Source organism: Nomascus leucogenys, chromosome 13 (assembly GCF_006542625.1).
Source record: "Nomascus leucogenys isolate Asia chromosome 13, Asia_NLE_v1, whole genome shotgun sequence".
NCBI classification, from domain to species: domain Eukaryota; kingdom Metazoa; phylum Chordata; class Mammalia; order Primates; family Hylobatidae; genus Nomascus; species Nomascus leucogenys.
Genome location: NC_044393.1, coordinates 31,695,074 through 31,709,619, shown reverse-complemented (window position 1 = coordinate 31,709,619; position 14,546 = coordinate 31,695,074). Strand labels below are relative to the sequence as shown.

General features: G+C 48.5%; 1 protein-coding gene across 1 annotated transcript in view; it reads left to right on the top strand.

Annotated features, from left to right (window-relative positions):
• Positions 1-10,395, top strand: part of POFUT1 (protein O-fucosyltransferase 1) — a 29,372-nt gene extending 18,977 nt beyond the window's left edge. Inside the window, exons 5-7 of the mRNA XM_012511912.2 lie at positions 1,753-1,945; positions 4,344-4,586; positions 8,134-10,395. Of these exons, the coding sequence (XP_012367366.2) occupies positions 1,753-1,945; positions 4,344-4,586; positions 8,134-8,322 (625 nt within the window). The 3' untranslated portion in view covers positions 8,323-10,395. The remainder of the gene's footprint in view (positions 1-1,752; positions 1,946-4,343; positions 4,587-8,133) is intronic.
• The last annotated feature ends 4,151 nt before the right edge of the window (positions 10,396-14,546 follow it).

Sequence of the window (14,546 nt, the reverse complement as noted above, 5' to 3'; positions counted from 1 at the left end):
TGATACAGAGGTACTGCGGTTTGTTTAACCGTTTACTTGTGAGTGATGTCTGGGTTGTTTCCAGTTGGGGGCTATTTTATGAAAAAAGCTGCAAGGGACGTTGGTGTATAGGCTTGTGTGAACATAAGTTTTCATTTTTCTTGAATAAATGCCTAAGAGTACAATTGCTGGGTCGTGTAACTGCATGCCTAACTGCCAAACTGTTTTCCAGAATGGCTGTTCCCATTTCATACTTTTAAGGAAAGGATTTTGGCTGGCAGAAGGCACTTCTCCCCTTCAGCTGGAGGGAAGAAGTATACAGAGATCTAGAACTTGAAAGTACATTGTGAACATGGAACAGCAAGGGGTTTCATGTTGCTGAGAGGTAGTCTGGGTTTAGCTGAAGAGGGAACACAGGTTTGCTCCTCATTTGTTCAGTCAAGAAGTATTGACCGGGCGTGGTGGCCCACACCTGTAATCCCAACACTGGGAGGCCTAAGTAGGCAGATCACTTGAGTCCAGGAGTTCGAGGCCAGCCTGGGCAACATGGCGAAACCCTGTCTCTACAAAAAAAAAAATGTAAAAAATTAGCTGAGGCCGGGCGCGGTGGCTCACGCTTGTAATCCCAGCACTTTGGGAGGCCGAGGCGGGCGGATCACGAGGTCAGGAGATCGAGACCACGGTGAAACCCCGTCTCTACTAAAAATACAAAAAAATTAGCCGGGCGTGGTGGCGGGCGTCTGTAGTCCCAGCTACTCGGAGAGGCTGAGGCAGGAGAATGGCATGAACCCGGGAGGCGGAGCTTGCAGAGAGCCGAGATTGCGCCACTGCACTCCAGCCTGGGAGACAGAGCGAGACTCCGTCTCAAAAAAAAAAAAAAAAAAAAAAAAAATTAGCTGGGCCTGGTGGCACTTACCTGTAGTCCCAGCTACTCAGGAGGCTGAGGTGGGAGGGTCTTGTCTTGAGCCTGGAGGCGGAGGTTGCAGTAAGCCGAGATCACGCCACTGCACTCCGGCCTGGGTGACAGCAAGACCCTATCTCAAAAAAGAAAAAGAAAAGAAAAATATTTACCAAGCTCTTGGGTGTGCCAGACACTATTCTGCGCACACTGGAGCACTGCCTTCCCACAGCAAGGACAGATGTGAAATAATTATGAGGTGGACTGTGTATGAGGGGGAAGCAGGGGCTTGGGAGGGCATGATAGGGGCACCTGCAGACCCCTGCTCCCTTCCATAGCGCAGGGACTATGCCTGTCTTGTTTTCCCCCAGACCCCAATACATAGTAGGCAATCAATAAATGTCTTTTAAATGTTGAATGAATGCTTCAAATCCAGTATACATAGTCCCTGTGAGTGTGACCTGGCCGTTGCTTCTGTAAGCAGCTGCATGTCCCAGTCCTGCCATGTAGGTAAAAGGGCAAAGGCTTGGTCCAGACACCCCACCCTGGAATGAATTACCGCACCACAGATTGGAAGCCAATGTGACATATAAAAGGTTGTAATGCTCTACTGTAAAGTTTTAATTGTTCGACAAGCAAAGAGGGTTGTAAATTCCGTGCGGCGGGACAGTATTGCATATTGTGCCTGTTGCCGCCGCCACCAAGGTTCCTTATCAGCCCGTTGGTATTTCACAACCTCTCGTGCTTCTTGCTTGTTACAGGGGCCCCTCCGCAGGGTCTCTGGGGCATGGTGCAACACCATCCTTTTTTCCGTGGGAGTGGCAGCCAGGCTCTCTATGCGTCCTCTGACTTCCCTCATTCCATCTCCTGTTTAGATTCTCTCCAAAGGAACATCCGGTGCTTGCCCTGCCAGGAGCCCCGGCCCAGTTCCCCGTCCTGGAGGAACACAGGCCACTACAGAAGTACATAGTATGGTCAGACGAAATGGTGAAGACGGGAGAGGCCCAGATTCACGCCCACCTCGTCCGGCCCTATGTGGGCATTCATCTGCGCATTGGCTCTGACTGGGTAACTTCCCCCTTCCTCTCTCACTGGCTAACTTGGATGTGTCCCTGAGCATGGCCCCGGCCTGTAGGGATTGGCCGCGCGTCCCAGCCAGAGCAGAGAGCTCTCACTTGGCCTGGTTCGTGGGATTGTGTCCCATCGTCCCACTGCAGCACACATCAAAATGTAACTCCAGAGTGCCTGCCAGCCAGCTCTCACTTTAGCAGCAGCTGTTTTTATCCTCATTTTACAGATGGATAAACTGAGAAATCAAGCCAGACCCCAGGTCAGGCAGCAAGCCATAAAGAGGCCACAGTCCAGGAGTCCCCTGTCCTAGCTCAGTGTCTGGCTAGTAGACTCCGTGTTGAAAAACCAACTATGGAGATGAGGCATGGCTCCCAAGAAATGAAGATGTCATCCTAACAGAATTTGGAGGCTGTTTAAATGTGCAGAATCCTTGTATTCCAACGAGGTTTTCACCTCTGTGTGAAAATAACAAAATCAATATAGACGGTCACCTTAATTTACTTAAGAAGATATATAGATATGTTAGAAATGCTCATTGCAGAAAACTTGAAAAATACTAAAATTAAAATTCACTCATAGCCAATTGATGAGGTAATCTTACATTTACCCACTAAACTCTCCTCTTTCCCCCAACCCCTACAAAGAAAGGGAGCCAGACCCAGGATATTTTATGAGTGGCTCCAACCAAACATTCAAGGAATAGTAATTCCCATCTATACTTTCCTACAACATCAAGAGATATAAGATTCTATTTTTTATAAAGCTAGCATAACATTAATACCAAACTCAGATAAGGTCAGCTGAGAAAATTATAGCCTATTCTTGCTTATGAACACAAATGCATAGACCCTAAGTGAAATATTAACAGGTCAAACCCAATAACATATTAGCATACAACACAAACACGTAAAAATCTATTGCAAGAATGTAACGAAATTTACTATATTAACACCCAAAGAAGAAAAATCATATGATCATCTCAATAGAGGCCAAGAAAGCATTTGATAAAAGTCACCACCTGTTCATGATAAAAACTCATAACTAACCAGGAATAGAATGGACCCACCTTAACTTGATAAAGGCTATCTCTCGAAACCACAGCAGATAGCATACCTCCTGGGGAGCTATTGGAAGTGTTCCCACTGTAGTTGGGAATCAGATAAGGCTGCCCGTTAGCACTGCCACTGTTCAGAATTCAGTGAATGTCCCAGATAATGCAGTAAGACCAAGAAAAGTCATTTTTGTTTCAAAAAGCCAGGCTTTCTGTGCTGTGTCCACCGCCCAGAAATAACCACTGTTAACTCTTTTGATGCATTTTCCTCCTCCTCCAATGCTTTTTTTTTTTTTTTTTTTTTTTTTTTTTGAGACAGGGTTTCACTCCATCGCCGAGGCTGGAGTGCAGTGGCAAAATCACGGTCCACCACATCCTCCACCTTCTGGGCTCAGGTAGTGGTCCTCCCACCTCAGCCTCCTGGGTAGCTGAGACCACAGGCGCACATAACCACACCTGGCTAATTTTTGTATTTTTTGTAGAGATGGGGTTTTTGCCACGTTACCCAGACTGGTCTCCAATTTCTGAGCTCAAGCCATCAGCCTGCCTCAGCCTCCCAAGATGCTGGGATTACAGGTGCGAGGCACTGCACCTGGTCCTCAATGTTTTCTTAAAAAATGTAGTTAGGCCGGGCACGGTGGCTCACGCCTGTAATCCCAGTACTCAGGGAGGCCGAGGCGGGTGGATCACGAGGTCAGGAGATCAAGACCATCCTGGCTAACATGGTGAAACCCCGTCTCTCCTAAAAATACAAAAAATTAGCTGGGTGCGGTGGTGGGCACCTGTAGTCCCAGCTACTTGGGAGGCTGAGGCAGGAGAATGGCGTGAACCCGGGAGGCGGAGCTTGCAGCGAGCAGAGATCACACCACTGCACTCCAGCCTGGGCGACAGAGCAAGACTCCGTCTCAAAAAAAAAAAAAAAAGAAAATGTAGTTAGGCCAGGCACAGCTGCTCATGCCTGTAATCTCAGCACTTTGGGAGGCCAAGGTGGGTGGGTCACCTGAGGTCAGGAGTTCAAGACCAGACTAGCCAACATGGCAAAACCGCATCTCTACTAAAAATACAAAAAGTAGCCAGGCATGGTGGCAGGTGCCTGTAGTTCCAGCTACTTGGGAGGCTGAGGCAGGAGAATTGCTTGAACCCGAGAGGTGGAGGTTGCAGTGAGTGGAGATCACACCACTGCACTCCAGCCTGGGCGACAGAGTGAGACTCCGTCTCAAAAAAAAAAAAAAAAAATGTAGTTAGGTTCTTCCTGTATAGCCTGTCTTTTTCCACTTACCAGGTCTTGCTTCTGGGGTTCCAGGGCAGTTGCCAGTATTTAACCCTGTTCCCCGCTCCCCGTAGAAGAACGCCTGTGCCATGCTGAAGGACGGGACTGCAGGCTCACACTTCATGGCCTCTCCGCAGTGTGTGGGCTATAGCCGCAGCACAGCGGCCCCCCTCACGATGACTATGTGCCTGCCTGACCTGAAGGAGATCCAGAGGGCTGTGAAGCTCTGGGTGAGGTCGCTGGATGCCCAGTCGGTCTACGTTGCTACTGATTCCGAGAGTTATGTGCCTGAGCTCCAACAGCTCTTCAAAGGGAAGGTATGTGTGGGCCAAGTGGGAGTGCAGTAGGAAGGGAATGAAAGGAGGAGCCAGGATGGTCCCACTGCCCACTGCATGCTTCACGGGCTCCCCTACAAGCCTTTTGCCTGGACCTACCATTCCTCTTCAGTTCCTACTCTCCTTCAAACCCCAGCTCAGAGGCCTCCTCCGTAGTCTTTCCAGGTTTTCATCCACTCCTGGAGCTCACATATCCCTGCTGGGACCTTTGCGACCCTGTATCATTTCTTCTCTTGGGCACTTTCTGGACTGTATGAGACTGGTGTAGAAATATGTCTTATTTCCTCCCAGGAGCTGTGGGCTCCTTGAAGGCAGGGTCCAAGGCTGACACACTGTTACATTCCTTGATGTCTAGCCTGGTGCTTCGACCTCTTTGGGACTGAAACCCTGCCTTACCATCACCAGTGTCTAGTACAGTGCCTGACACTTAGTAGGCAGTCAGTTTGTTGAATGAGGATGTAGAGAGTGGGCTCTGGGGAGAGATCCAGTATAGTGGAGGAGTTAATAGCAGAGACTCTGGAGTCAGAGAACTTGAATTTACCCGCTGTGCAGTCTCTGTGCTTCTGTTTCCTCATCTATAAAATGGGATTGAATAGTACCTATCTCATAGGGCAGTTGTGAAGGTCAGATGTAAAGAAATTGAAATAGTTCCTGCTACAAAGTAAGTGCTCAATAAAGTTAGCTATCATCAATAGTAGAAATTGTTGGCTGATGAATGAAGGAAAGGATCTTTGTGCTTAGCAAACCCTTGAAGAAGCCGTGAATAGTGAGTATTCAGTACATGAGTAAATACTAGAATGTTCTTGGTCAGTGCTTACTGTATCAGTGAAGAGTAATACTCAGGCAATGAGTGAGTATGTATTGATAAAATGACTGAATTAGTATTAAGCATTCCATAGGACTTTGTAAGATGTGTGAAAACTGTAAATGCTGTGCAGGCCTTAAGAGGCAGACACTGGGTACTGCTGGCTTTATATCAAGGGCCTCCCCTTCTCTTTCACCCCAGACACACAGGAAGCTCCAGCACAGAGAGGAAGTGCTAAGTCAGCACATTCTAATCTCCTCCCCACCTACTGAACAGAAAATCAGAGCTGGGGCTGGGCAGAGTGGCTCATGCCTGTAATCCCAGGCCAAGGCAGGAGAATTGCTTGAGGCCAGAACTTTGAGACCAGCCTGGCCTAACATAGCGAGACCCCCATCTCTATTTAAAAAAAAGAAAGAAAGAAAAGCAGAAGAAAAATATAATTAAGAGAAAATCAGAGCTGAGAGGTCTCAGGGGTTGTCTAACCCAACCCCTCTATTTTATAGCTGAGGAAACCAAAGTCCTAAGAAAGCATAGAGTTTACCCAAGCAGTCCCAGAGCTAATTATAATGGGCGTGACACAGAGTGGGTAAGTTTCAGAATGTGAATGGAATTGTTTGGGGGATTTTGGCCATGATTAAACTGGTATTATTTCTTTGCTACAATCCAGATAGCAAGATGATGATTTTGGTTACATCAGAAATCTCTGTGGAACAGCAAAGCACTTTCAGCCCCAACTCTGCCCACATTCCCCCCACCTACCTACAACCCCCAACTACCTCTGTACTAAGCTGAAGCATTTGGAGAGTCCCAGGGAGTTTTTTTGTGAGTTTTTGGAGTCAGTGTATCTGTTACACCTTGAACCTCTTGCCATTTTCTATTTCCTGTCCCTGTGCCAGTCTTCTCATCCCTCCCCACCCCTCAACTCCCTTCTCCATGGTTCAGAGGCCACCTTTATCCTGAAATAAGCCTTGCTCCTCCATTAAGCTGGTCCAGTGCTGAGTAGGGGTACCAGTAAATAAGATGTGGTCCCACTCTCCAGGGCTCACATTCTAGACCCAGGAAAAGAGGCTGCAGAGAGCCATAACGTGTGCCACAAAGTGGGTTCAGGAACTTGCTAGAGAGATGGGCAGGTCCATTCATTCACCTGTCCACTCACCAGATTTTTACCGGGGCAGGCTCTGTGCTGGGCCTGGCCAGCAGTGGAGAGCAAACCAACCAGTCAGGGGCAGGAGATGATGCTAATCAGAGAATCACTAAGGACTGGAAACTATAAGCAGAGATGTGTGCTCCAAAGTAGAGCAGCAGGGTTCTGTGAGAGTGAAGAGCAGAGGACACTGGCCTAGGCTAGAGGGCCAGGGAGCGTTTCCCCAAGGAGGCACCACTGAAGCCGAGATGTGAAGGAGAACTAGGAGCTAACCAGGTAAAGGGAGGTGCACCCTGAACATTACAGCACGTGCAAAGGTCCTGAGGAGGGCGGGAGCCTGGGTAGGGGCTGGATGATGGGGGTGGGATAAGAAGAGTCCCAGCGAGGGCCTTGTAGGCCATGTTCACAATTTGTCACCCTTATCTGAAGGGCAATAGGGCATCATTAAAGGGTGTTCCTCTTGGAGGGCGGGAAGGACAGGTGCGAGGTTTGATCCTCCGGAAAAGCTTTCTCGAGCCGACCGGTGAACCTCTCTACAAAAAATACGGCTGGTGGGGCGCTGTAGTCCAGCTACTCGGAGGTGAGGCAGGAGGGTGACCGGGGGGAGCTTGCAGTGAGTCGAGTGCGCACTGCACCCAGCCTGGGCAGAGCGGACTCGTCAAAAAAAAAAAAAAAAAAAAAGTTTCTTCTGGCTGCTCTGTGGTGAGTAGACCAGGAGAGGCAGTGAGGGGACCAGGAAGAGGCTGTTGCAGTCCATCAGGCAAGAGATTGTGATGATTCGGCCCAAGGAGTGGCCCTCCCTCAAGAGAAGGGCTCACCTTTGGGGAATATCTCAGGGGTAGATTGGACGGACCTTGGGCTTGGATTTGGGGTACATGGGAGACGGAGGCATCCAGCCCAGAACTGGAAGGTGTGGAGCTCTCTGTTCCCCTCTCTGGTTTGGTGGGGAAGTCCATCAGACTAGGGCTTTAGGAAAAACAGAATTTGAGCTTAGACTCTTAGTCTGGTCAGGCCAGGCACAGTGGCTCAGGCCTATAATCCCAGCTATTTGGGAGGCTGAGGCAGGAGGATCACTTGAATCTCAGAGTTCAAGACCAGCCTGAGCAACATAGCAAGACCCCTCCTCTAAAAAAATTGTTTTAAATTAACCACGTGTGGTGGTGCACACCTGTAGTCCCAGCTACTTGGGAGGCTGAGGTGGGAGATTGCTTGAGCCTGGAAGGTTAAGACCTGCCTGGGCAGTATAGCAAAAACCCATCTCAAAAAATAAATAAAATAAAAGAGTCTGGTCGGTATTTTAACGGGTGATGAAGCAGCATTCCAGGCAGAGGGAACAGCACAAGTGAAGACATGAAGGTGTGAATGGTGTGTTTGGAGCTGAGGCTCCTGGAGCCGGGAAGGTGGGGTGGGCCTAGGCAGCAGCTGGGCAATGCTTCCTCAGACACTGAACCACATCTTCCTCCTCTCTGCCCCTCCTTTTGTGTCTGTAACTGCAGCCCAGGGAATAAGGTTGGGGGTGTGGATGGCAGGCCTTTGCCTGCAGCCACCCCAGCTTATATGCTCTGCGCTTCCCCCTGCAGGTGAAGGTGGTGAGCCTGAAGCCTGAGGTGGCCCAGGTCGACCTGTACATCCTCGGCCAAGCCGACCACTTTATTGGCAACTGTGTCTCCTCCTTCACTGCCTTTGTGAAGCGGGAGCGGGACCTCCAGGGGAGGCCGTCTTCTTTCTTCGGCATGGACAGGCCCCCTAAGCTGCGGGACGAGTTCTGATTCTGGCCAGAGCACCAGACCCTCTGATCCTGGAGGGACCAGAGTCTGAGCTGGTCCTTCCAGCCAGGCCTGGCAGCCAGAGGTGCTCCGGGATTGCAAACTCCTCTTCTCACCTGCCAAAGATGGAGAAGGGTGCCAGGGACCCCTGGAGGAGGGAGACGTTCCATATCCCAGGGCATAGGACTTCCAGGTTCCTAGGAGCAGGAGCATCTGCCATCGCACGTGCTTTCTGCTCTTCTGGGAATTTCTCACAGCGGCAAAGCAGTCCAGCCTCCGTCTTCTGGTCAGCTCTGCTCTGAGCAGCCTGGAATGCTGAACTCTTCAGAGAGATTTTTTTATAGAGAGATTTCTATAATTTTGATACAAGGTCATGACTATCCTAGAACTCTCTGGTTTTTGAAAATCAGTAAATTCTATTAATGTAGGTACCTAAAGTGACCTTAACTGAATGTGGATGAGGCTGGGGCTGGTGTGGGTCTTTTGGCTGGTTTTCAAGGTGTCCCCCAATGTGGCCCTCAAGAGCCATCCCCACTGCCTGGCCAGAGCCATTGTTGTCCCCCACTTCCTAGGCCATTTCTCGGGCTTGGGGGTTGAATACTGTCCTGTGTTGTAAACACTATGCAAATGGATGTTATCGGTTGTGGTACTGTGCAGCGCTCTGTGGGCGACTAAGCGCCACTCACATAGCATGTTCCTGGCAAGGAACACATACCATCAAGCCACACTATCACGGTATTGTTCTCACAGTCTTTTGGTGGTTGGTGGCCACTGCAAACCTGGCACCATCAGATCTCTTTTGATCTCTTGCCCCAGTGGGGCCTGGTTGGTAGAATGTTGGCATTAGGTTGATATCCAAAGCCTGTTCTCCCAGCCGTCCTCCTGCAGCTGGAGCCTTCAGGCCGTATTCTCACGAAGGAACGTTTGCCAAGGTTCTGACCACATAGAAGATGCCCAGGGCCCAGAAGCCATCAGAATTATCAGTGGAGAAGCACCTTTTGACTCTTCCCTTCCAATGTAATCTCTGCCAACACCATGAGGCTTAAGGTGCTCTAAGTCATGAGTGTTTTGGTCTCAGATGCTGCAGTTTTAATAATCTATGACTCCTGAGAGCCCATGGTTTTTTGACCTTGTGGTTCTAAAATTCCATGTCTGACCCCTGTAGATCTTTTCCTTGCCATGTCACCTCCCTTGGCCTTTGATCCTGGAAAGGTGGCAGAGCCTCCACTGAGCCAGGCCCAGAGCTCCTTGCAGTGCCTTTTCCCTTGTTTACCTGTGGGAGGAAACACTTTTTTTGTCAGGGGCAGCCTGGGTCAGAGCTCAGAGGTCACACTGTATCAAAGATCTCAAACAGCAAAGTCAGCATTTGCTGTATAGAGCTGCCACCCAACTCTAAGCAGGAGAAACTGTACAGAAAGGGCTTTGCTATTTTTCCCTTTTGGGAAAACAATGAAGTGTTTTAAGTCCTGGGTGGACTGAGAGGTGGTTTGCCTGTCCAGACTTGCTCTCAAGCCTCATCCAGAGAAGGAGCTGCAGATGAGGGATCCCGTACACTCCCTGCCGCCACTAGGTTGTAAGCCTGTGGCTGGCTGGCTGATTTCATTTTGGAATTCATTTGCTATCCACAGCCTTACACTAGGCATACACTTTAGAGTCTGGGGCTCCAGTGGGGCCATCCTAGTTTTTTTTTCTCCCAAGACAGGGCCTTGCTCTGTCTCCCAGGCTGGAGTGCAGTGGCATGATCATGGCTTACTGCAGCCTTGATCTCCCAGGCTCAAGTGGTCCTTCCGCTTCAGCCTGTCTGGTAGCTGAGACTGCGTGCCCAGCTCCAAATCACCTTGATTCATATCAGCAGTAATAATGACTTGTGTTCTGAAAGAAAGGGCACCAGAAGTTCTATCAAAATTCAGTTGTGTTCTGTGAGCTAGCACTTTTTCCTCTGACCCAATTTTCTTACCTATAAAATGGTGATAAAAACCAACAGGTTGTTCAAAGGCCCAGATCAGCTAAAGCATGTATATAAGAGCACGTTGTAAACTTGAAAGAGACAAAGGCACAAATGTGGCTGTTGATTAATTTGACTGCCTCTCGTTGCTCATCACCTCCATGCCAGGCACTGTGCTTGCTAAGTGCTTTATGGGCATTCTCTTATTTATTCCCCAGCCCTGGGAAATAGGAGCTGTCATTATCCTTCTCTTTCTGCACAAGGAAAAATTAATGCCCTGAGAATTCTCATAATTTTCCCAAGGCTGCCCAGCTGGTGGTGTTAAGCCAGAATTTGACCTCCCAGAGCCAGTTTCCATTAGCCGCCATGCTCTGCTGCCTCTAATTCACAGAATGCACTTTCTACCCTGTGTGCCATGGAGGCCTCCTATGGAAAAATGATCAGCCATCTTACCTTCTACTGGGTACCTGCTGTGAGTCTGCCTATGCCAGAAGGATTAAGGAGGGGAGGTTAGCCAAGAAACAAAGCTTACATGCCACTTACAGCCCCCATTGGATGGTTACTCAGTACAACAGTCTTTCATTCAGCAGGTGTTTGTTCATCACCTACTATGTGTCAGGCTCTTGCTAGGTACTGGGGATGCAGGAGAGACTCAAGCATAAAGTCTTTGTTCTCAAGGAATTTGCATTCTAGAAAGTAGAAGATGTAATAAATGTACTGTGGGAGGTGTTGATAAATGCTATAAAGAAACATAAAGGGTTTGGGAGCAAAAAGAGGGAGTGGATCTATTTTAGATAAGGAGCCCAGGTAAGACCTCTCTGAAGAGCTGCCATGAAGGAGGGAGGGAGCACATTCCTGGCAGAGAAAACAGCACGTGCAAAGGCCCCGAGACTGGAGTGTGTGCCTGAAGAGCAGCCAGGAGGCCAGCATGGCTGGAGAGGCAGGCATAGGCAGGGAACCGAGCAGCAGGTCAGAGCAGGTGAGCTGACATTCTGCAGCCTGGACGGCCGTGGCAGGAAGCTTTTAGTTGGAGAGATACAGGAAGCCTCCTAGGATTCTGAGCAGAAGAGGGGCATGAGCTGATTCACATTCTGAAGGACCTCTCTAGCTGGCCAGTGCTGAGAAGGTTGGAGAGAGAAAGGGTGAAAGCAGAGAGACCAGTGCAGGGCTGTTAACAGGGTTGCAGGCGAGAGACTGGGGTGCTGGGGTCCCCTAGACTAGGACTCCAGTGCCCTCCTCTCCCAAGAGACAAAGGCCATTGCATTGAAGGAGGTGGGAAATGATTAGATTCTGAACATATATAATTATTTTTCAGTCTTTTTCAAAGATACAAATATTTACATAGTTTTAATCATGCAATATATACAATTTAATGTCCTAGTGTTTTACTTAATAGTGTATCATGTTTTCCCTGTTGGTATGTAGCCTGGATAAATGTTCTTAATTATAAAAAATTCTACTGAGGAGTGTTCCATAGTTTATTGTTTTCCTATTATGAGAATTTAGGCCAAGTGCGGTGGCTCATGCCTGTAATCCCAGCACTTTGAGGGGCCGAGGTGGGCAGATCACTTGAGGTGAGTTCAAGACCAGCCTGGCCAGCATGGTGAATTATCTCTACTAAAAATACAAAAAAATAATAATAATAGCCAGGCATGGTGGCACATGCCTGTATTCCCAGCTACTTGGGAGGCTGAGGCAGGAGAATGGCTTGAACCTGGGAGTTGGAGGTTGCAGTGAGCCGAGATGGTGCCACTGCATTCCAGCCTGGGCAACAGAGCGAGACTCCATCTCAAAAAAAAGGAGACTTAATGTGCCCCCAATTTTTCACTATTGTTATTTGAAAAAATATTTTTATTTGTAAGAGTTTTTCTTTATTTAAAATGTTCATTAATAAAGTTGTTGGACAGGAAGCAAAAAAAAGAATAGTTGATTAAGATAAATTCCCACGGCCGGGCGCGGTGGCTCACGCTTGTAATCCCAGCACTTTGGGAAGCCGTGGCAGGCGGATCACGGTGAAACCTCGTCTCCACTAAAAAAATAAAAAAAAATTAGCCGGGCATGGTGGCGGGCGCCTGTAGTCCCAGCTACTCGGGAGGCTGAGACAGGAGAATGGCGTGAACCCAGGAGGCAGAGCTTGCAGTGAGCCGAGATCGAGCCACTGCACTCCAGCCTGGGCGACAGACGAGACTCCGTCTCAAAAAAAAAAAAAAGATAAATTCTCAGAAGTGAATTTGTTGGATCAAACACTTAAAACTTTTTGTTATGGAAGAATTCAAATATAAATAAAAAATTGTGAGTAATAAAATGAACTCACAGTTTCAACAATGACCCACATTTTACCAGTCTAGTTTCATTTACTCTCCCACACCCAAGTCTGTTTGCTAGAGTCTTATAGAAAACCTAAATGTGTTTTGAAAGAAGAGCCGACAGGATTTGCTGACATGCTGAATGTGGACTGGGAAGGAAAGAGGAGTCCAGGGTGCTCCAAGATTTAGGGCCCAGGCACTAGGGAGTTGTCCCTGACTTGCAGAGTGACCTTGAAGCAAATCCCTTCACCTCCACATTCCTCACCTCAGTATTACAGGTGCTAATGGTCTAGACAGTGCTTCCCAAAGGGTAGTCTTCAGAGGTTCCTTCCAGGGCTGGTTGATAAGGCAGATTCCCAGGAGCCACCCTGAACCTGAGAATCAGAATGTCTCGGGGGTAGTGCCCAGGAATCTGCCTTTCCACAAGCACCTGCCAGTGATTTGGATGCCCAGTGGCCCAAGACCTGAAACTCTGGTCGTCAGACCAGCAGCATCAGCATCACCTGGGGGAACTTGTTAGAAATGCAGAATCCCAGGCCCCCGCCCAGAACCACTGAGTCAGGATCTCTGGGGACGCAGCCCAGGAATCTCTTAAGCTCTCTTGGGGCTAAAACTTGAGCAACACTGATCTGAAGGAAGTGGGGATCTCACTGTGTGGTCAGTCAGCCCACGGTAATGGAAGACCTGCAGCCCCTCCCTGGCAAGCCTCACGAGTTCCACCAGGCGTGGTCAACAAGGTGGCTTTAGGAACTGCCTGCTGCCCAGTTTGTATTGACCTACATCTCCTATTGTATGTTTGTAGGGGCTTTACAACCAGATGATCAAATCTCTCTCGTTGTTTTAGGGTCAGACCAAATTTGTATATAAGAAAAGGAAGGGAAGCCTGGGCGCAGTGGCTTACTCCTATCATCCCAGCATTTTGGGAGGTTGACACAGGCCAATCGCTTGAGCCCAGGAGTTGGAGACCAGTCTGGGCAACATAGGGAAACCCCGTCTCTACAAAAAAATACAAAAATTAGCTGGGCATGTGGCATGCACCTGTAGTCCCAGCTACTCGGGAGGCTGAGGTGGGAGGATCACTTGAGCCCAGGGGGAGGTTGAGGCTACAGTGAGCTGTGATGGCACCACTGCACTCCAGCCTGGACATTGGAGTGGGACCCTGTCTCAAAAGAGAGGGAAAAAAAAGGGAATTCCATTTTTCAAAATCTGCATCTGATTGGAGAAATGGAGAAGCTGGTGTTCAAAGGAACCAAAGCTGGAAACACTGTCCTGAAACATCATAGATCTCCAGAAGTATGGAAGGGAGGGGACAGAGAATAAGAAAATAAAGAAGAAAGAGGAGAAAGGACAGAGGGAGGAAGAAAGAGTTGAGTTCTCATTGCCATTTTCTGTACAAAGAAGCTCAGCAAATAATCTGTTAATAGTAACTACAACAACAATAATAATAAGCTTTCACTGGCCTGAAAATAAAGATCCTTCCTCTCCTCGGTTCTCCTGTCCTTAGTGCAATTGACAAAAAAAACCCATAGCCTGAAGGCAAATCCTGCACTCTGGATTATGTTGTCAAAATGAATTCAAATTCTTGCTTGAAACTTGGTTTATTTCAGGGTTGAGACCTTTCCCTTGAAATAACATTAAGGGCAAGCAGGTTTGGTTTGTTTTTACATCTAATCCTTTATTGATCATCAGCCCAGGACACCAAGCATAACCAGGTAAACAGTGAGAATGGAAGAAACAAAAGGCATTTCCCAGAAACCTCATTCCTCAAGTGCAGTGACTCAGAACAATGCCCACCTGGGGGCGGCACCCCAGGGAGGATACCCCACCCCTTTGAAAAATCTACCTTTCTGAAAAAAAATTGGCAACACATTGATCCATTTGATATTCATCTCCTCCAGTGTGGGGGATGTTTTCCTCTCTCTGACACTGCACAAGCTGGTTTAGGAGGTCCTGGGCAGGCACTGGCAGAAGGCAAG